The following is a 23,772-nucleotide window of genomic DNA, read 5'->3' as shown; positions in this document are numbered from 1 at the left end:
TTTCTATAGTGTTCTTCATCATGATATCTCAAAGCTCATTACAGTGTAATGACTATTGCATTGCTAGAGGTGCAGTGACTGGGCAACCACAGAAGCCATTATTGCTCCGCAGTATCTCTACAGACAGCCTTGTACTTTAAACCTCTTTGACTCAGAAAGGGAATGGTGGGCAGGACACCAGAATTATCTCTTATTCTTTTTTGAAACATATGAGGGGATCTTTGATGTGGATAACCAGCAGAGCAGAGCAGAAGGGCCCTGCTTCACTTTCTCACCTGAAGGGGAAAAAGAAAGATGAGCCTATATCCCGGAAGAGTTTTTTCTGCTGGAGTCAGGCTTTGCCTAGGTTTTCCCCAGATGCAATGGAGAATTGTTTGGAAATCTGTCAAACTGACATTTGTGAGCTTCTTCGCCTGCATACCAAATGCCTGATCCTGAGAGGTGCTGAGCACCTCCTGAATGGTGCGGAGTATCCCGAACTCCCACTGAAATCATGATAGGATCCCAAGAGGAGTTTCCCACTCGTGCTACTTTACCCTTGGGATACATTCTAATATGCCTGTCACAATGCATGTCAGTGCTTCTCCTGAAATGTCACACTGGATAAACCTGTTTTTTCTGCTAATTTCTTTGAAAAAGTGTATTTAACTCTCACACTCCCGTCACTGCCTGTCCATCATCAAAATGCCACTTCCTACTCAGAAGGGTGCAGAATCTGACTGGTAGGGCAGTAACCTGGGAGTTTGGAATCCTGAGTTCTCTTCTTGGTTCTGCCACTTACTCACTGTATGCCAGTGGCCCAAAGACTAACTCCTATATGCCCCATCACAGCAAACTAATATAACCTTCTTCTGCTACTGCAGCCCAGCTAGGTCCCAGCATAACCACCTGCTCCTCCTAGCCCACTATTGTTGCAACCCTCTGCTTCCCTACAAGCATTGTTGGAAACCTGCAATTTCTGGTTCTACAAAACTGCTCCAAAAATGCTGGAGCTACACAATCTTCTGACTCTTCAAAGCAATTGTGGGAGGCCAGTAATCCTGAATTCTGATTTACAGAGGGGTGACTGTGCATCTGCTATTGCTGCTGCGGTTACTTCAAGCACCTTTTCTTTGCCGATTCAACAAGTCATCACTGTGCTTCTTCAGTGTTGCATTTAGAGCAGACAGAGGTGCAGCAGGTTGAGTACCACTTAGGAAGCTTTGCTTGATTCATTTCAGCACTCCTGCTCACACTTAGGCTTGGTCTACACTACCCCCCTAATTCGAACTAAGGTACGCAACTTCAGCTACGTGAATAACGTAGCTGAAGTCGAAGTACCTTAGTTCGAACTTACCTTGGTCCACACTCGGCAGGCAGGCTCCCCCGTCGACTCCGCGGTACTCCTCTCGCCGAACTGGAGTACCGCAGTCGACGGCGAGCACTTCCGGGTTCGACTTATCGCGTCCAGACTAGACGCGATAAGTCGAACCCAGAAGTTCGATTGCCAGCCGCCGAACTAGCGGGTAAGTGTAGCCAAGGCCTTAGAAAACAGTGCCATATTACCTGCAGTCCTGATGTTCTAAAATCTAGACTGAAATACACTGGAGACTTAGTGAATGTTTCCTTTCATTTTCCCCCAAATTAACCTTCTGAGATGGGAACCACATTCTTACTAGGGCTGCGCGAAATAGACACGAAATCCCCCAGATCTGAAGAATTCTTCATTTTATATTTAAAAAATTGTCTAATGTTGCCCCCTCTCCCCCCCCAATTGGAAATTTTATAGGTTTTCATTAAAAAGCAAACCCACTTCTGAGTGAAAAGGAACTTTATTTTGGAGTGAAAACTTCAAGATTTGCATAAATTTGACATTTGGTTCAGCTGAAGTTCAGCATTCACATGAAAACACATGAACATGTTGGTAAGTCGTAGGGTGACCAGATGTCCTGATTTTATAGGGACAGTCCCAATATTTGGGGCTTTGTCTTATATAGGTGCCTATTACCCCCCACCTCATCCTGATTTTTCACGCTTGCTGTCTGGTCACCCTAGTAAGTCCTACGTTTTGAGGAGGAACCAGTCAATTTCCTAAATATTTTGAATTTCCTGAGCTGGAAAGGACCTACAATGGAATGCTAATATATTTTCATAAAATTTCACCAAAAGGTTTGTAGTCAACCCCTTGATTCTGGCTGAGAATATATGACAAGTCCACATGATAAAGAACAGGTCAAAGAGAAAAGGGAAATATTTTTCCTTTCCATTTAACAGGTTGTGGGCCTGATTCACCACTGTTTTACTTTCCAATGATTTCAATGGAATTACACCAAAATACGACTGGTGTAATGCAGTTCAGTGCTTTTATATACCTGGCCTATAGCAGGATCCTACCTCCTGAAGCCAAGCCTAGTGGGAGAACTTTCTGTTGCTCAAGGGAATGATCTGCTTTCAAATCAAAATGCTCGGAAGTCTATCCTGCCCTGCTCAGGTTGGTCCTTATGACCGTGTGGCCTCCTTGAAAGGGGACTTTAAGGGGAAATGCTGGTAGGGAGTTGTGGGAGGATGGAGGAACAGTTGCAAACTCTGCGGGAGAGCTGACCAGGAACACCCCGGCTTTCTGTTGCTTTAAAGGTTTACTGGAGTTTTCGCCTTATCATCTGCTTGAACATCTTGAAAATCAGTATCTCTTTGTATAGTATCTGTCTAAAACAAACAACCAGATGACACTACACAAGTTGCCTTTAACCCTACCAGATTGTTGCTAGAATCAAAATATGTAGCAGTCTACATCTAAGAGGAAGTACTGTATTTTTACTAGCATAACAACCATTAACATGTCAGTAATGTACTCTGTGTAATAAAGGACTGTGTGCTAAAATCCACCAAACATCTTTGGATTTTCTAGTCCAATAACTAAATCTATTTGCGAGGAAGAAAACAACATGGAATAAAAAATGTAGAACCTCTCCAGGTGTCTGGCAAATGAGCAAGAATTTGCACTTCCCATTGATTTCCTATCTTTGCCTTCAAATCTTAGTTGAAAAGATTTTTACTTTATTTTATGCAACACAGATTCTTCCCCTTCCCTGCTCAAACTATCCTGCACAATTCCCTGCTTGTCTGCCCAGTTATGACGAATCCATTTGGCATCTAAACAAAGACTAAATACAGACCTTCCTCAAATAAAACTGCATGGTGCCCAGGATTTGAATGTCCTACCTCCAGCAAGCACAAACCCCCATGCTGGGGATGGCAGCCTCTCTATCACCCCATGGGCCGGAGGAGCAACCACCATGGTTCTAACCCAGGCTCTCCTTGCAGGATGGGAGGAGGATTCTGCTTGTTTACTCCAGCTTTGTGAAATGTTGTGGTGCGTGTCTTTCACTCTCTTGTGCCTCAGTTTCCTCATCTGTAAGATGGGGATAATACTACTGGCCCTAACCTACAGAAGAGATGCGAGCATTACAAATTGTTTGGAATTCCTTGGATGAAAGGCACCAGAGACAGGCCAGGTATTAACTCCTCTGATTCCTTTAGAATTTTGTTCTCCAGGCTTGAAGACACTGAGTTTTCTGTCTACACTTTTTCAATGCCTTGATCCCCACCCATGTCTCCTGACACTCTGCAGCCTACTTATAATTGCAATGCATTGGTTATAAGTAGCAGTTTCCTTTCACAGTATCTTGGTGACCATAGGTTTCTAACTGCCAATGACATGCCCAACTATTTTTAAGTTAGAAGATTTATTTCTGTTACAAGAAATAGGATTCAGCTCTCACATTTTCTCTTCAGACATGTACTTTTGGAACATAGGGAGAGTAGAAGAGATGAAAGGTCCATCCAGCACAGCATCCTGCCTGCAAGCAGCATCCTGAACCTTTACAGTTCCTTGCAATTCAGAGGAATGCTTTAAAAACATATGCAACGTACCTGACCTCTCCTCCCATCTACCCCTGAAGTTGCCTCTGCCTTGGGGTTTATACCTTGGAACATGGTTCCTGATTCCTTCCTCCATCCTTCCACAGTGGAACTGGATTAGCACTACTATGGTTAGGGCCCTTCATACCCACAAGGAGGCACAGAGCAGAAGGCATTATTCCTATAGTCATTTCTATCCTTTCAATTTTTGATAAACAAATGTAATCTGTTTTCTGGTTTTAAATCACACACCACCGCCTCCAGCATAAATGCGCGCACACACTTACTTCCCTTCTCTCAGTCCTGTGCAGGGTTTGCTGATTTTTATCTCCAACACTGACGGCAAACTGGACAGAAAACAGCAAGGAATCAGATGACAAATCAAAAAACCCCAAGGCCAGATCCTTAGCTAGTAAAAATCAGCATAGCTTCATTGACTTCACTGGGGTTACGTGGATTTACACTACCCTCCACCTCCCAGCATATTAAAAAGAAAGAAAGAAAGAAAGAAAGAAAGAAAGAAAGAAAGAAAGAAAGAAAGAAAGAAAGAAAGAAAGCAGTTTATAAAAGTGCCCTCCCATAATTGGACACAAACAAATCAAAATGGCCACACGATGGCACCATTTCCTCAGATGAGAAATCAAGCTACTACTACTGCTACTGTCTTTATTACTTGAACTTTTTAATGTCTCAGTGAAAACTGTTTCTGCTGTGCTTACCTGTTCCCAAAGATACAGGAGTGAGACCTGCTTACACCAAATCCAAATTTGGCCCACATTTCATTTATCTGCTATGGGTTTAAGGCTGTTTGACTAAAATCCGGGCGTTCTGTACTGCTAGTATTTCCCTCACAGAGCCAATTTGTATTACTCATAGGATATGCTGTACTTGTTACAGTGTATCATCTACTGAACAAATGAGATGGAGCCAACAATGCCCATGAAGTTACTGTGTCTTTGCGGGTTTTTCCTTCAAGTTTAAAATGGAGGGATGTTTACTGGAGAAGGGAGGAATTTGCTCCTAGGAAAATGTGGGCTTCACTGGTGATGTAGCTTTCTTCTTTAAGGTCCTCATTCAAAGCCCAATGAAGTCACTGGGAATGTTTTCATTAGCTTCAATGGACTTTGACCAAACCCTCCAGGTGCCCCTGAGATTGAAGCCCCATAAGAAAGATGAGTGTGGGCTCTTCTTGCTCTCTTCTCTGCATTTGACTGCCGGGATCTACACCGTCAATGGAAACAGTCCTTAGGAGGGGAGTGAATGTAATAATTGGCACTGCTACACTGATGACCATCTCCCAAAATGGTAACTGTTACCCTTAAGCGTCTCTGGATTTGCCCCTGTATCAATTACCTTTTCCTAAGACTGGAAGGAAGTGTATCAGTTTGAGTGTGGTTAAATACAGTAAGGCTAAAAGCCTGTGGGCTTTGGTTAAAAGGAAAATATAGATTAAAACCCCTTAAGATAATTACCTGTTTAGAAGGTTTTTACTCAACCCAGAATCCCTCTATAGGGAGTATTTGTAGCAGTCTGTGAAGGAAAGGGAGCCTTTATAGGGAAGTAGTGTGTGGAATTTGTTTTATCTACAGACACAGCGGCTGACTGGAATAACTTGGAGTGGGGAAGCAGCTTGTGAAAACCTGAGCCAGAAGTGGGAAAGGGGTTTCTGTCTGGACAGAAGCTATCATCAGACCTCAGGCGGTAGAGAAGTAACTGAGGGCGGCTGGACCACACATCGCTATATATACGTCCCGCGCACAGCAGGAGAGAGGGGAGTTGCGCATGTGTGGTCCGACGGGCACTGCTATTGAAGATCTCCGACTCCAGACACAAAGGCATTGCTGCACCTACAGTGGAGCACCCAGGGGGACATCACTTGAAGAAGAATGCTTGGTTTTGTTTGGTTAGTCTTTTGATGTGTCTCCTTGATCTGTTACTAAAGGGTAATTTTTAACTAGCAAGACTGGCTGCTGCAGTAAATTTTCCAACCCTAGAAATAACATGAGAGAGAGAGAGAGAGAGAGATCTCAAGAGTTGGACTGTGGCTTTTTTATGTCGAGTTTTCAGGGAAAGGAGGGAGCTGTCCCCCCCAGAAGGAACACCAGAGAGCAGGAGTGCACAGACAGCTATTGTGAAAGGTCCTTGTACAGTCCCATGCAGGAAGAATCTCTGTGCATCCTTCCATCTCTGCATGGTTGTTCCCATATGAGCAGAGTGATAGTGGCACATATTCAGCATAAGACATAATTTTGTTTCTGGACATTACAGCCTACTAAAACAATTTCTGTCCTCAGCTACACCTGTGCAACCATAAGCAAAGGTATATTGCCAACATCACCTCGTTTAGTTTTGGTGTGATGTAAGTAATAAAAACAGATTCAGCCCTAGGCTACATTTAGGGTTATTTGATGTTATTAGACTGATCTGTGGCAATAAGCAAATATTGCAGTTTTAATATTCCAATCAAACATTTGAATTTTTTTTTAAATTGGTGTGATACATATACAGACACTAACTGGGGATACTAATATAGTGGATAAGTTATCACCTCTGGGTCAAATTCTGCCCTCGGTTACGTCCTACACCTTTCTCAGTCAAGAACATCACCTTAAGCAGGGGTTTTCTCTCATTCATGTACTGGCCTGGCCCTACCTTTTCCAGAATGACTGAATGGAATCACAGCACAAGGTACACCTATTAAACTCAATGTGGTTGCATAAGGTATCCATGAATCCGTGTGGAGAAGTCACCCTTTTTGTTTTTATTTCCTCTAGCACACTTCTCCCGCCCCCCCAATCTACTTTGTCTTTTTTTCTCTATCTGTATAACATCAATAAATTACATGTTACCACCCCTCTCTTCCAGGTATAAAGAACTTTTCAAGATTTTTAATAGATGTACAATATTGCCATACTTACATTGTCACTGGCTAAAACTCAAAAATAGCTTTTGGGAGACTACTTTTAACTCACACTACTTCTCTCTTGGGGGCTTTCACAGAGAAGCATTACCCCGCACATGTCACATACTGGTACAGAGTATGCTGTGTATCCTACCTATGCAGAGATCTTTTCAGTGTTTAACATAGCCAAGCATAGTGCACAAATTAGGGATGCGTGAGGGTTCTAGTATTTGTTTTTACATGTGTCACGGGCTTTAAGAATACCTCAAGGAACCTTTTATAGTGATGAATTAACTAGAGATCTAGACTTCTCACAGTTTATTTCAGTTCCTGAATGGTGGAAATGTAAGACTAGATCTCATGTTATTTTGTCCTTATAAATGACTCCATGAAACAACAAAAACGTTCACAGCAAACATAAATACTGAGACAGCACTGAACACACTATTGGTGCCACTATAAATAGTAATATTTGAATTGCTATGGAACCCAAATGCACAATGCTTCCATAAACAGACAGTTGTGTTCACTCATCACACAGCAGGCTGGTAAGATATGGTATTCATGATAAAAGCAGCAGGTCGATCAGAAGTTTGGGTGGCACCCTTCAGTCACAAATACCTTATTTTCACTTCCATAATAGTTCAAAGCATATTGTATGTACTGTAATACTATGATCTTCTCTAGTGCCTTCCACCAGAGAATGAGAAAATGCTTTGCAAACATTTATGGACTGTAATGACTAGGATCTCAATTTTATGTTTTAGTATCTCCAGCAGCACAGCCTATGCGAGAGCCCTACTCAGTCAAGAACATCTCTTCAAGTAGCACCTGGGTTTTTCCTCTCCTTCAGGGGTTGACCAGGCCCTACCCTACTTGGAATGACTGAATGGGATCATGGCACAAGGTACTTAGGCTGCTTTCAAGAGAGAAAGCAAGAGAAATGCAGAGCAAGTGAGTCTGGAACGCCGAATGAGGTTTGCAAAAAGTTCCTAAGTTGGAATGATGAGAGAACAGAATGGCAACAAAATCTACCCTACCAATAATTGTAAACTTTGGCTACCCAAAGTAGTTAGGTAACAGGACATGGTCTGGTTAATAATTCCTCGATCCCTTAAATCAATGTTTCCTAAAGTGTGGGTTGCACATCCTAAAGAAGTGCAAATGACTAGCCAGGAGGGGCATGGACGATGTGTACCTTCAGATGAGTAGTCCTTTAACAACACGTGACAGTGCTGAAAGGGGTGTGATTACTTTTCATTTTCTTGATGGGAGACTCACCTTTCAAAAGGGTGGGAATTGCTGACATATAATTGTTGTGTGAGACAGCTCATTCTGGAGCATACTAGGAAGGAGCTACTCTTAAAAAAAAGTCTTCATGCACCTGAGTAGGAGGTGGCTCAGGAAATATGTGTAGTTAAGCCATCAAATTGCAGCGACCAGAATATTATTAAGTTTGACACCCTTGCAGGAGGATCATATCACAAGGTAGGCTCTGACATGCAACTTCAAGGAGGAGGATTATTAAGAAAACTGAAGAAATTAGTTTGAAAGAGCCTGAAAGGAAAAGATAAGAAATTAAAATCCATAAAATCAGCAGGGAAGTGGCCTTAAAAATCCTTTATTAGGATCAATATGCATATCCCAGGACAACAGCAACAACCGAAAAAGGAAGTGGAATAACACCAGGATGGTTAAGTAACAAGGCACAAGCGTTTATTAAGGCTGAAAAAGTTTCCTTCCAAGCATGGAAATCATGCCTAAGTGATGCTAATAGAACAGAGCATAAACTGTACCAGGCAAGATGTAACATGGAGATTAAAGAAGTGAAGAGGAAATTTTAAGAAAAATAGCTGAAGGTATAAAGAAAGTACTGTAATAACAAATTCTTTAAATACATCAGAAAGAAGAAAGTCACAAGGCAATGACTGGTGCCTAAGAAATACCTTAGATAGCATGGACAGACAGATTAAATAGACAAGAGACTTAGTGGGTTAGGTAGGCCACCGGTGCGTAAAAAAGGTAGGGTAATCAAAGAGGATACAGCATCCGAAGAAGTGAGGTTTTTACTCACAAAAGCTTATGCCCAAATAAATCTGTTAGTCTTTAAGGTGCCACCAGACTCCTTGTTGTTTTAGCAATTTCACAGTCTATGTGAGTTTTTAGCATTGGTTTTCAGCATGGAGAATGATGGGGCAAGGAAAATGATCTCAGGGTATGAAGGTGATGGCACCGTCCAGGAGAACATTATAAAATAAATAAACAAACAAGCAAATAAATAAGTAAATAAATAAATAAAGAAAGGGGTAATAGAATATTTTAAGAAATTAAACTGTAATGGATGGCATTCATCAAGGAACTATGAATGAAGTTGCTGAGCTACTAATACAAGTATGTAATTGAGGGATTACAGGGTGACTCACACCTTTAAAGAGTGATACTAATGGGTGATCTTGAGAATTAGAGAGACCAGCACATTTTACTTTAGAGTCAGGAAAATAGTTGGGAAATGTTAGTGGATAGCTATAACGTATCTAGGGGAGTATAATGTGATTCACAAACAAAAGCATCACAGTACTGCCAACCCCAAGTGTCCAAAAATCATGGGAGTAATAAATAAATACAATCCTGGCCCTTTTTCTTTGCCTTCTGGTTTTTGAACCTTTAGGATACACTGGGGACACGTTTTCAAGCTTTTTCTCTGCAACCACGAGGGCTAGAAACTCTTTTTTTTCTTTCAAAAAAGGAAAGCTGAGATTCTCATGTAATCATTTCACTCCAGGAGCTGGGGCTTTAAGAAAAGCACCAAATATCATGAGACCTGATAACACTTCATCAACTTAACATTAATGTCACTTAAAAAGGAAATTAGCAATTAAGATCATTACATATAGTTTTCAAATGCACCTAAATGACTTACAATCCTAAGTGCCATTGACTTACACACCAATGGAACTTAGGAGTCCAAGTCACTTAAGTGCTTTTGAAAATTTACCCATTGACTATGTAACTGAAATACCATTCCATATCACATGCAGTTTAACAAAAATATAGATGAGATAACTGTTAATGTGAACACGCTGTCTGACCCAGCAACCAAGGAAGTCAACAGGAGTTTTCCCCTGGAGTTCAATGGGAACAGGACAGGGGCCCTCCTGAGGTGCATTCTAACAATGTGTCTCAGCATCTCCCCTGTGCTGTGCTGAGCTCTAAGGTCCCAGTGAAGTCCATAGGAGGGTTGAGCAGTGAAGCCCAGGAGAAGGAGACAGGAGGATACACATCCATCTTGTTCCTACTACAGAACCTCAGAGGGGGGACATATAAAAATTAAAACATAAAAACTGGAAGCACTAATCTGCAACTTCACAGAACCCAACACTAGTACTAGGCAAAACAGCCCCACTGAGTCACAAGGAAGGTGTATAGACCAGGGGTAGGTAACCTATGGCACGCGTGCCAGAGGCGGCACACGAGCTGATTTTCAGCAGCACTCACACTGCCCGGGTCCTGGCCACTGGTCTGGGGGGCTCTGCATTTTAATTTAATTTTAAATGAAGCTTCTTAAACATTTTAAAAACCTTATTTACTTGACATACAACAATAGTTTAGATATATCTTCTAGACTTATAGAAAGAGACCTTCTAAAAATGTTAATGTATTACTGGCACGCGAAACCTTAAATTAGAGTGAATAAATGAAGACTCGGCACACCACTTCTGAAAGGTTGCCGACCCCTGCTATAGACCCTTATTGATTGCTCAGGAAAAATATCATCCTGAGTTTCCTTCCCCCCTACCTCAGTGCCCTGTGGAGTTTAGGAATCCCAAAGGGTATTTGCCTCCCTCTCTCTTCTTTTCCCTTAAAGGCCCTGTGGAGTTTAAAAGGCAAACAGCCATCAAAATAAGAAAGTCAGATTTTACTAAGAGAAAAATGCAAATAGAATCTGGCTCAATGTTTCTGTCCTGGTCTGCAATGCGGTGAAGCCCACATCTGGATCTGGACAGGCACGAAATGTGGGGGTATACGGACAGAGGGTTGTGGTTCGGGCCTATCGCTAGAGATTAAAAAGTGCATTCCTTTCTATATGCAAGAACTGTCTTGGCCCCCAATTAAAAATAAATGACCTCTGCATCCCTTCATCCCCTCCACTTACTACTGCTGTTCCATGTTTCTTCTTTATTTTGTCTTACTTTCCTGCTTGGATTTACATTCACTGTGACAATTTACCTTCAGGCCAGCCCCCTTTTCTGTGTCCTCTTAAATCATAAACCCCATACCACCCATTTTTTTCAATAATCATCCAACCTGCTCCTCAGTCCCATGGAAACTCTTTGCTAAGGTGTTGTCTTTCCCTTATCTGGAACAAATTCCTTCATAGATGGGCCGTCTTTGCCCTTTCAATGTCTAAGAATAACACTTTTAACTATCAATAGACACAAAGAGTTTCAGCTGCACCATTCCTGTGGGATTCCTATGAGTTTAGACACATCTGCTAAGATATATATATATATAGCAGAGTCTGAATGAAGCTTTATTTTTATTATATCCTTAAGCATCTGTTGAAATTTTCTGCCGGAATGTTCTTATCTTTTGGCACTCCCAAAACATAGGTCTATACAGTCACTGATGTTTGAACAGCTCCTGTGTTATCTACACTCTTGAAAGCCTAACCTATTCACATGGGGCCATGTTCTGAAGTCCTTATTCACTCTACACGCCTCGCAGTCAAGGGGAGTTTTGTCCAAGTAGAAAGTGGAGTATGGCCTTAGGTTTTGGCCCCTACTAACCGTTACCATTTGCTCTTTTGGTGATTAGGAAAGCGTGTGGAATCTTTGCACCATCTGACAATAGCCTCATTGCTTCCTTGTAACTATTTCTTAACATATAGGGCCAGATTTTTAGTGGAGGCTCTTAGCCTGTGTCTGCAATTTACACCCAAACTCTTCAAATTTCACAACTCTTCACACCAACATCCGCATGTACACCATGAGGTATTTAGAACTCTAACGTCTGGTATAACTTCAAGGGAATTCAAGGTACTGGTTGCTATCTGCAAAGCCCTACAGGAACTAGGACTCAGCTATCTCAGAAACCACCTCTCCTTCTGAACTGCCATTCCACCTGCATTTGCCTGGAATGCTTAAGCTAATCTCTCCCAGCAGGGAAAGCGATGGGAGCTTGAAGCAATGCATTCTAGATTGAAAGTTCTTGCTTCAGGAATTTCCTCTCACTGGTAATATGTCTAAGCCCAAGAATAGGAACATTTAAGACCCAATCCTACACGGGGCAGAGTCAATGTGACTTCAGTGGGTGTTGATGGCACACAGCACCACACAGGAGGCACTCACCACACAGGATGGGGCCCTTAAGAAAGCATTGTATAATACATCTTTTTGCCCAGACTTTTTGTTAACTGCTTGCTTCAGCACCGTTAGCATTCAAACTACTGCCTAAACTTTCTTTGTCTTTGTCTTTTAAAGATGAGGTGCAGCTGGCTGTCTTGGTGTATTTGCTACCTATACTCGGGAAATTGCTCTTAAGCTGAACCATGTAGAGAGTCCAAAATAAATAAGGTAATAGATTCAAATACCTGGTAGACTGATCTAATGCTTCAACCATCTTACAAAACAAACCCAAATCCCAGTCGTATCCAGTGACAGGCATCTCAAATTGGAAGAGAATTTTCCTTTGCACCAAATTGTATGGTGCTTCCTTTTCCATTGTCTCATGCCTCTTTCTCTTTACCAGGTCACTGGGCCAGCTTTAGGGGAGCCTCCTGATGCTGTTTATTGGTTCTATTAAAACTGTGATCTCAAGAAGAGGCTCATAATGAATAAAGTCAGAAGGTGGCAGGAGTGAATTGCCGCTGAAGTGATTAGGATAGCAATTATCCCAATAACTTGGTTGCTTCCAAGATTGGCCCTCAGGCAGGTCGTTTAAATTAAAAAAAGAAAATATCTTATTTGTTACCTGGTATTTTTATTGCCATACCCATATTTTCTTTTTATTGACCTCCGCAAAGTTTAGCTGGCTTCTGAGTTCTTAGAAGCTGGCTTCCTCGTCTTACTTCCCCCCCCCCTTGTACATTTTAACAATATCTTAAAACCACTCCAAAAGAGGCAAACTACCTCCCTTAAAAAATGGTGAACGTGAGAGTTGACATAACCCAATGAAGGGATGGTTGTAAAATTTCAACATATTGAAGATCTGCTATGTATTTCTGTCTTTTCAAAATCGAGTTCCAATTGCTCATTTCCTTGTTTTGGGGTTGTGGTTTTTTTTTTTTTTTTTTTGGTGTCCTGGATGAAACGAAAAAGAACATTTTAAAAAGGCCAGGAAATCTGTGCTGACTCATCTTTGAGTTAATACACTGAAAACATATCAACAGCGTCTGGCCTATCTGGTTGCATTGGGCCTTGAGTCCTCTAGGTCCCCACCATGCTAAACCCAATCCACCTCACAGAGCATCACCGGGATTCTTTGCCTGAAGCCCTGTTGCATAATGGGGTCTGCTAGAGATTTGCATTCCCTACTTGCTCTCCTCCATTGTGGCCTGGGTTGGGGTTGGGGTTGCAGTCAGAAGACAAGTGGGGATGAGGAGAAACACAGCTACATGAAGATGAGGAACCCCAGTCCTAGGGAGGGAGGGAGCTGGTGGGGAGCCATGCATATATTATTTCACAGAAATTAGGGCCAGCCCTGCATACCTGATCTGTGCAACTCTCTCAGCTTTCTTAGGCTGACTGAATAATCACGACTTTATCACAGAAAACTTCCTGGAAAATATTCTGAAGATAAATGGACCAAAAAAAGGAGGAGGGAAAGGCTGATGAGATCTTGCTGATGACATTATGGAAACAACATGCATCAGGCTGGGAAAGCTGGTCCACGGTGTGGAATGGTATTTCACCAGCTCCCAGCAACTCGTCAGTACATTGGTGTACTCACAATCAGATGACCCTGTGTGTGCGGGCAGGTTTGTTGGTGACTGTGATGAGTGGGTGAGGGCTGGGCTCAGAGGCGGAACAGCTTCAAGGTTCAGGCAGGGAAGGCCTGGCTTGGCGCTGCATGCACCCGTCTGAGTAATCTCATTCTCCTCAGACGCCTTCTGGTTTTCAGCTGTCTTGGGTTTCTTCCTGAAAATAAACAAAGAAACCTTTGAAGGGACTAACTGCGTATTTGGGAAAAGGCATTTTTAGAATCTGTTAAAGATAACTTGTTTTTTTTTTTTTTTTCTTAAAGGGAGGTAGCAGGGAGGACTCCATGCCTCTTGTTTGGAAACAAGCTGCTTCTTGTTTTCACTCTGATGCAATGGCCCTGAGACCACATTAAAGCACAGAGACCAAGTCAGAAGCTCCCCATTCTGCCCCTACTGACTACATATAAATTAAAACCTGTCTGAGTTCTTTACACAGTCTGAGCTTCATGTGACAAATATTAATCAAGGCTGCATCACTCTGAATTGAAAGTTATACAGAAATATATAGCAAATGTATCTGGAAAACAAATAAACACTGATGTTTCCAGTTCAAGAAGTGTGAAAGTATAAGCTGGTACTTTGTGAAGAAGATTATGGGTGCAGGGGGCAAGGATGGTGAAAGGGGGTAATTTTGAGAGGCAGAGGTCATTTATACAGGTGAAGCAATAAGATTTAGAGCCTTACACAACCAGCAATAGCCACACTGCATGCTGGCTTCCTCTACTTCCCTTAAAAGAAGAGAGCCTTTAATTACTAAGTCTAATATTTGTACTTCTTTAGTGCACTCCATCCAGGACCTCAAAGCACTTTGGAAACATCCAGAATGAAGCCTCAGAAATCCCACGTGTGGCGGGTAAGCATTATTATCCTAATTTTACAGGTGGGAAAACAGAGTCATGAAGAGGGAAAGTGACTTGCCCAAGGGCATACAGCAAGTCTGTCACAGAAAGGAAAAAAGCCCAGAGCTCTGTGCTTTAAATACTAGAAAATGCTACCTCCCTCTTTACAGAAGTAAGTTACAGCTGGAGCTCTAATTGCAGTGTTTAGTTTGCAAAATCATTGTCTTGGAGAAGCAATGACTTGTAACTTTTGGCCAGCAGACTGGCTGCCCTACTGTATGTCTGGATCCAGGCAGGTGCAGTGCTCATGGAAGTGAGCAGAAAGTTACGGGGGGTAAACATAGCAATTCAGGTACTACCTGCCATGATGGCAGGATGTGTCACTTACTGCTGTTCATAGGTACAACCTAATGAAACCTGATTTCAAAAGCTCTTCTTTGGCCTAGAATGATGCCCACTTAAAACACAAATAACTGTTGAAGAAAGCAACCTTCTTAAAATGTTTTCTCTACAACAATGGCTTTGCATTATTTTTCACCCAGGGAGCCCTCCATTTGTGTTACAGAAGCTCTGAGGGTTCTTCTGTTGTTTTATCCAGTTTCCCCACATCACAGCAACCATTCTACAAACAGAGCACCGGACTATTCATCACCATAATTCTTTAAATGGCTGGAATGGTTGCTATGTCAGCAGCCCCTTCTGAAGTGCCTATTGCCCTGGTAAATGCAAATAAACAACACAACCAGTTTTCTCCTATATCTCCACCACCAAAATCCTCACTCAACGTGTCCTGCAAAGATACAGGCTCATTAAGACAGCAAAATCATATCTTTGAGAAATAGTCCTGCCTCTTGCCTATCTTTTTATATTTTTTTAACAGATTTTACAAAACCTGTTCTAGGGTCCAAGCACCAGAAAGGAAAAAAAAAAAAAGAAAAAAGAGAAAGAGATACACACAAGAAAGAAAGAGCATCTATCACGCAACAGAGAGCAAAGCCACTTTGCCATTAATCGAGAACATTGTCTCCGGTTATATAAAAGAATTATATAAGCCTGGCATATCTGAGGGCATAGTATGTGGAAGCTCTTGTCAAACCTTGGTGGCTGCCAGTACTAGCTGGTCACCTTCAGAGGGCAGCAGAGCACCACCTGGCTCCAGGCTACATTGTAGTGAGACAAAACCTCCCTAGAATCTTCCTCCTGGTCACCATGCCAGAGGTTAAGTCTGCCAAGCTCTTTTTTTTTTTTTTTAAATTCTTTGCCGTAAGTGTTAAAATTACACACTCCAATGAAGTGTCTCCTCAGCCGGAAAATGAAAGCTCAAGTGAAAAAAGTTAAACAGGCCTGCCCTCAGCCCACCCCCCCAATAAAACCCAGCTGAGCTCCCAAACCCAAAGTAAAACAGTAGAAAAAGGAAGGAAAATGTGAAAAAGAAACATAAATAAAGAAAAGGCAGACTCTGCATGGAGAAACACAAAGCAAAACTGGGTGCGTGTACACACACACACACACACACACACACGCATGGAGAATCCCTGCCAACCACCCTGGGTTTCCTCATGCCTGAGTTCAGTGGTCAAAACTACATGGCTGCAGGCACCTGTCTTGTGCTGGTCAGTTTTGCTTGAACCAACATTTTGGTCTTCCCACTGCTCATGTTTCTGTTTCCAAAGAGGCTGGTCCAGGGTTTTAGATGGGAGTTTTAGGTGAATCGAGGCTGAGTTAGATTTGTTGTTAACCCCAGTGGTGCTGGCAGCTTTAGTGTATTTTATGTTGGGGGTGGCACCCTTCCCAAAACCAGAGGCTTAGTGCAGTGGAGAATACTCCGTCCCGTACACTGTATGGTAGGGAACAACATATATTACAAATACGTTGAAAATATGGGCCAAATTCTGATCTTACTTACACCAGAGTAAATCTGAAGTAACTCTATTAGCTTCAGTTGAGTTACTCAAATTTGTATTAGAATAACTGAGGCTAGAACTGCATCACTGTAAATTGCATGAAAATCAGACAGTTTTGAAATATTGTAAGTATACTTCATACAGAGAAAGGTCTGAAAAATAAATTAAGCATCTCAGTCCCCCACACCCCAATTCCAGCATGCTTGAAATATGGATACCAATTCTGCTGCTAAAATCTACCTCTAGCCACACAATCTATTGCCACACAGCAATGTATTTTAGAAACTTGAGTAAGGAAAGTATACCTTTTGTCCAAGAGAGCACTTCAAACATTATCACAGGCAAACTCTTGTCACATTTCCTAGGGCCTGTAGAGAAATATCCCCCCTTCCGCTCATTCCCAGTACCTTCCTCCCTCTGCACATGTGTACACACACACACACACACACACACACACACACACACACACACACACACACACACACACACACACACACACACACCTCTTTCACAGCTTTGTTAGTTGTGAAGCTTTGAGGCAATGACAGTTCTTGTTCAGCCAGCAGTGGATCAGGGGGGCCGGGGTGGTTGGAGTGGCTGGACATATGGCATAACGAACATCCCCATCCTTGGTAACAGATTTACAACATCTAAGGGTTTGTCTTCACTGCAGTTAACCCAAGCTACAACTCAAGTGTTGCCCCTAACTCATGTCCCATCCTCACACACAAATCCTGCACTCGAGTGTGTTGATGGTTTTAACTCAAGTTGGCTGACCCGTCATGGAGTATAGGCAACAGCTCATATTAGCACAATTCATCAGCTGCTAACACTAGCACTCTGTGCAGCTCAAGTATTAGTTTGCAGTGTGGCTGCTCTCACTCAGACTAGCCTAACTTGAGAGGAGTTAACTCAAGTGTAAATAACTTGAGTTAATTCTGCAGTGAAGAAATAGCTGAGTCCCATGTTGCTAAATAATTTCTACTTCTCTTGCATCACAAGCACTCAGAATCAAGTACAGAGGCAGGTTAGAAAATGTTTTAACTATAGGCTAAAAAAACAACGAGGAGTCCGGTGGCACCTTAAAGACTAACAGATATATTTGGGCATAAGCTTTCATGGGTAAAAAAACCATTTCTTCAGATGCATGGAGTGAAAATTACAGATACAGGCATAAATATATATTGGCACATGAAGAGAAGGGAGTTACCTTACAAGTGGAGACTCAATGTTGAAGGCCAATTTAGTCAGGGTGGATGTAGTCCACTATAGGCTGTGACCCCAGTGACATTATGGATAGCATCCTCTACTCCCATCTCTAATCTCTTTCCTTTCTGAATGGGTTTATTTGCTACCGTTGCTCTCAAGGGAGACAGTATACTATCAGGAGGCCCTCACAACAGAAACCATTCCAAATCAGAAGGCTGTGGCCCTACTACATGTACTCAGTGGAAAGGGAAAGGAGGCAATGATGCTGTTTAGCACCAGGGAAATAAGTGTTCACAACATTACTCCTCTCCTTTCTTACTGATTAGAGAGCTTTCCCTGTATCTGAATAACTTAAACATATGAGAGGGAAGCAGCAGGAGGAGGGAAGCTCAAGTAAGGGAAACATCAAAGCCAACTTAGAATTTAGAGAAAACTTATTAGAAAAAAGGCTTGGCACTCACTTTGATCAGAAACTACCTATGTAGGAGCGCAGGCACTGAGGCCTTATGAACAGTCCTCTCCTCATTTCTCCAATCCCCAAGCTTAGACTCCGATAGTCAGTGCTATGGACAGGCAGCAAATCCTGAACCGTTTATTACACAACGTGTTCTTATCTCCTTATTCCAGGAGGTAAATTGGAGCACTGTCTCACCTCAGTCAGTAGCTTCAGAATGTGACCACTGGTTAGCTGTGTCAAAAGGAATGGAAGAGCTGGATTTGGCTGGTGCATAAACAATGGGAGAAGGAGGCAACAATGGCTGGAGTTTGGTGGGAGGGGCAGCTTCTCTAAGTGACTGTAGAGTATTCCGACGTCATTGCAGTTTGTACATCTTCCCAGATTCTTACTCTGAGCTGGCTACAGTGCTTGGCAGTAGCACATCATAATTTCACCTGTGGGTGTCAGTGTAATGCACTACTTCAGTACATGTGATCATGTTTCCTTCTAGTAACAGCCTATTTACTCCCAGCTAACAGTTACTCAGTTTCATAAGGCTATGAATCAGGCCCCAGGTGCGGGTGGTACCAGGTTTGATCCCCAGGGAGGACCATGCTCTTTCTCTGTATGTGGTTGTGGTTTATTATATTAGCACTTCCAGTCATTGAAGCTGAGTCTGAAAACACTCAAGGCACCATCATCATCATCATCTTTACCCTCATTATAAGGAAAACAGGGCCAAGACACTGGGGGAAAAGGACACTATGGTAGATAGCCCTGATGTATAGAATCCTAGAAGTTAGACATGGTGAAGACTCATTTATCTTACTCAACTAGCCAATGCAGGATTGTTCCTTAGAGTTCATTTAGTACGGTTTCATTCAGTCTAGTTTTCAATGGCCCTTGTAATAAGGCTTCTACCCAATTCCTTTGGAAGACTCTTCCACAGCCAGATACATCTCTTGGGAAAAAGCAACAGAGGATCCTGTGGCACCTTTAAGACTAACAGAAGTATTGGGAGCATAAGCTTTCGTGGGTAAGAACCTCACTTCTTCAGATGCAAGAAGTGAGGTTCTTACCCACAAAAGCTTATGCTCCCAATACTTCTGTTAGTCTTAAAGGTACCACAGGACCCTCTGTTGCTTTTTACAGATTCAGACTAACACGGCTACCCCTCTGATCTCTTGGGAAGTGTTTCATGATATTCACCACTTAAAATATTCCCCCTTCTTTCTTGGCTGTATACTCTTCAAATATCCATAGACTGTTATCAAGGCCCCACCATGTATTAGTCATCGCTTAACCAAACTGCACTTATTTAGTAGGTCTTTCAAACTTTTCTTGTAAATCAGTCCCACCAGCCTCTCATCCCTCCGAAGTGCCAATATCTTTTTGGTAACAAAGTATCCCCCCTTTTATGTATATAAGCACTGCAGCATTCTTTCATAAAGGTCTAGAAACCTGACATCTCACAATAATGCAGCTTCAACATGATGTTAGGCACTGAATGTAGAGTAGCACAGATTTTTTTGTCTGTCTATTTTAAAGGCAGAATGGATCAGAACTGATTGGGTGTGGAACACTCAGAGCTATACAGGTAGGGAGGCCTATTTCCTTGCTTCAGGATGCCTCTCAAACCCAAAATTGTACTTATTTTGCTTGCTACCATATTGCATTGCAAATTCACATGCAATTTGCTGTCCAGCAATCCTCCTCAGTCTCTTTCAAACGTTGTCTCCCCAGGTTTCTCCCTCACAACAATTATCTGTGTTTGGGATTAATTTCCCCCAGATGTATTAACATGTCACAACAAGCAAACCTCTCAGTCTGGTCTCCCTCACAGACAGGCAATTTAGTTTGCTCAGCTGCTAGCATTTCCCACATGTCAGCTAGCGAACATTTGAGGCCCTTTGAAACAGACATAGGCCCGAATCCCAGTTCTGGAAATAGACCCAAATGCGCTGTGTCTGAGGTTCTTCACTTTTAGAAGCATGTCAAGCCCATTTCAACTGATGTAGGTTATTAAAAGGATTCAATTTCTCCTGCTTACTCTTCACTCCGGCGTGATCTGGGATTAATGTATGAGACAGGGCAGCTGAGTGTTTTTTTTATGAGTTTCTACTAGTTACTTCCTTAAGCCCATCACAGAGCACAACACACTATCAAACAGCTAAATTGAGCAAGGTATAGGTGAGCCCAAAGGTAACCAAGATGTCTAGGGCCCTTCAGATCAGCATTTGTTAGCATGGGGAGGCGGTGAGCTGGTAAAGGTGGAGGCTGAACTCTCCAGCCTCTAGAAAAGGGACTTATTCGCGGGCAAGGCTGGGGTGCTATGGCAGCAGAGAAAACACAGAGCAGGTACCTGCTCCATTCTGTAGAGTAAAGCTTTTCAGTGAGAAATACAAAATTGAATTATTATTTAATGGTCAAATTATGATTGCTCCTGTGTGAATGCACTGGGAACGGGAGGTGACAAAAAGGTTAGAATGAGCCCTGCCTTCCCTAGTGCATCTGTAAAGGAGGTAGTCATAATAAGACCATTTACACTCTCTAAGCACAAGGGGTCAAGCAGAGATGCCACATAACTGTTGATAGTTGGGGGGAGGGAGTGGGCACAATTTAAAGGTTTTGGTGGTATGCAGCGGGGTTCACGGCAGGGCAAACAAACCCTAGCAGAAATCTGAGGGGGGGGGGCACATGGCTCCAGGTGACCCTCCGCATAGTCAAGGATATGTTAGCACTGCTAGCAGCACTACACACCCTAAGGAGTATGTCTGGATGGGCTGGGTCATGATCAAGCCCTGCTCCCTGGAATACCAGCTAGTGCTTGGAGGACAATGCCAGGGGATTGCTAATGATGTAACAAAAACTGCTACTGACTGAGTTTCCGCCCTCCACATTCCAAGTATTATGCCTAACAGAGGCATAATGTCTCCCTCCAGCCACTGCCCTCTGAGAGCAGCATCTGTAGTACCCAAGCAAGCATTCCACTGGCTTTTTGAGTCATAATTTGGCTTTAACATAGTTAGTGCACACAGTATATATATAAATCGAGGCATCTGGCCTTTCCTGTTTTAAAAATGTAAGAGAGAACAAGCTATTCTTCAGAATTTTTAAGCAATATTTTTGAGTGTTTTACTACACATTCATCTCCCACCTGCATGTATGATACTCATGCCACTCCTGATATCAGTGCTTCTCACTGTGAGTCCTGACCCTCTCTCAGACGTGACATTGACAATATGTGATGTGTGGTTAGAAACTGATTATGCAAGACAGAGATATGAGTATGTTCAGTTAAAAACCAACCAACCAACCAACCCCGAGAGAAGCATAGAAGTCTGACCAGATACCTGACCACAAAACTAAGATGGAAAGATACACAGAATTCTGAAAGCAGCACCATAAAAAGTTACAAGAGACAGAGAAATCAGAACAGAACACAAAACTGGGATGGGAGGTAGGGAGGCTTGATCAGAATGGCACTGGGATCCAACCCGAGCAGGATAAAACTATCATGTGAGGCACAAAAACCTGTGCATTGAAGCAGGAAGCTACAAGTGAGAATCAAGTCAATTTCACTAGAACAGTAAAAAAAAAAAACCTGTATTAAGAGGAACAGAGATCTGCCCATTACAGTTTAAAACTATAAGATTATGCCCTCCAGGGCAGCCGGTAAGAGATCATTTCAGAACACTGTGAAACTACAAGAAGCAGAAAACCCAGTGAGAACATCAGGAAGCTTCACTGAGAAGCACATAGTCCAACCAAGCTTCTGCAAAACTACAGTGACACACAGAGACCCAACCTGAATTATACAGAACTACAAGAATCATTGAGACTTGACAAGAGCAGCTCAAAACTTTAATGAGTTGCAGGGAAACTAAACTGCATTGCATGGAACTGCAACAAGAAATAATATGCACTGATCGCATCAGACTAGTAGCTCTACAAAAGACAAAGAAATCTAATAAAAAACAGGGCAAAACTCCACTGAGAGACATGAAGACACCACATTAAACTTGAGTAATAGGCAGGGGGCTCCTAAACAGAGCGGTGCACAACTAGAAGATGCACAGAGGTCAAACCACTGTTGAACTACAACATGAGGCCAATACTTAACAACTTTTTTACTGGTATGTTTTTTACCACTTACTTCCCAGGTAAATGTGTAATGTAAAATTTAGCTCGTGTTCACCAGCAATGGCCAGGTGTTGAAGGTTTTCGGGTGTTTTTTGTTTCCTTTTTGCTGAAACAAGAAGTCTTTTGTAGGACATAAAATTTACTTACAGTGGTTTCCAAATGGTGTCACTCTTCAGGTAAATCACTCCAAGCCTTGGCCCTAGTGCAGACATTCATTGGGGCAGGGGACAGAGAGAGGCTGTGTCTGTACTGGAAAGAAACAAAAGGAAAGGAGACGGGGGAATTGTTAATAATTTATCAAGAGTGAGAGAATTTGCTGCAAGGTTAATCAGTATTCTCCACATCTATATGGCAGAGTGAGGCCTAGCAGGGCAAAATTCTGTCCTCTGTTACATCTGGGCAACCCCAGCTATAAATGAGGATAGATTCCAGTCCCTCGTCTCCATGGCTTAACCATCCAAACTATTTTGGGTAGGTAAGATAGGGGGAATGAAGCAGCAAACTTCACACAATAGAATTTCTTCCTGGTCTTGCAGGTTGCCTGCTATGACTGCAGCTGCACTGAGCAACAGCAGGTGCCGTAGTGTAGAAAAGGCACCAGAATTTTTCCCATCATGTCATCTAACCCTGCTCAGAGGAGAAGACAGAAAGAGCTGCCTCTAAACTAAAATACAGGTGAAGGAAGAAAAAGGACCTGTCTTTCTCCTCCTGCTTTCTTTGTATCACAGAAACAGTGGCTAAAATAAAAGTGTATCAGTCCAAAGGCAGAAACTCCACCTACTTCCTCATTTGGACACCAGTGGGTGCTACTTTAGTGACAAAAACCAACCAGGGAGATAATTTATTCTCAGTCTTTCAGCTAACATCAAACCTTAGTAGCAATTTTATGTCTGAAATGTCTTCTCTGGAGGCCAAATCCTGCCCAGAGGAGGGGGTAAACTCAATGGTCTAATACAGAATGGCCCCCGAAAAAACCCTTCAGAACCAAGCATCCTTGATATTTGATAGAAGGGGGAATTCAGCATCCAGACCTGACTTTTGCAATGATTCCTGCTTTTATAACTGGCTAAACCAAATCTCTGGATTGGAACTATACAAAACATTGGGATTTTTGAAATCTTTTGCAATTGAATCCATCACTAGACTAATAGGACTTCTCTTTCTCTAACTATTATAATCCTTTGGTAGTTGGCTGTGGAGGATGGAAGTGTATAAACCAACATGCAGATGACAAGCTAAATCCTGCTCACTTTACTCATGCAAGTAGCTCCATGGACATCAGTGTCTCCAATCCTGCCCACACTGAAGCCAATGGTGCTACTCACATGAATACAGGATTTTCAGTAGGATCAGTGAAGAAAAATGAATATTTGCTTTATCAACAAGATTAAAAAAACCCACAGGTGAACAAAAATGATACAAAGTGTCACTGTTATTTCACAGGTAATTAACATTACTGT

At 42.3% G+C, this 23,772-nt stretch overlaps 1 protein-coding gene across 50 annotated transcripts in view; it reads right to left on the bottom strand.

Annotated features, from left to right (window-relative positions):
- ZBTB20 (zinc finger and BTB domain containing 20) overlaps window positions 1-23,772 on the bottom strand; it is a 660,688-nt gene that overhangs the window by 21,939 nt on the left and 614,977 nt on the right. For 41 of the 50 annotated variants that reach the window (XM_065587156.1, XM_065587258.1, XM_065587254.1 and 38 more), the window contains 2 exons: window positions 22,460-22,561; window positions 13,751-13,938 (listed from right to left, as the gene is read on the bottom strand). In XM_065587156.1, coding sequence (XP_065443228.1) covers window positions 13,751-13,938; window positions 22,460-22,524 — 253 coding nt within the window. In that variant the 5' untranslated portion in view covers window positions 22,525-22,561. The remainder of the gene's footprint in view (window positions 1-13,750; window positions 13,939-22,459; window positions 22,562-23,772) is intronic. The other 9 variants (XM_065587241.1, XM_065587247.1, XM_065587240.1 and 6 more) reach the window with 1 other exon arrangement.

The sequence above is a fragment of the Chrysemys picta genome, chromosome 1 (genome assembly GCF_011386835.1).
Source record: "Chrysemys picta bellii isolate R12L10 chromosome 1, ASM1138683v2, whole genome shotgun sequence".
Lineage (NCBI taxonomy): Eukaryota > Metazoa > Chordata > Testudines > Emydidae > Chrysemys > Chrysemys picta.
This window is presented reverse-complemented; position numbering and strand designations above follow the sequence as displayed.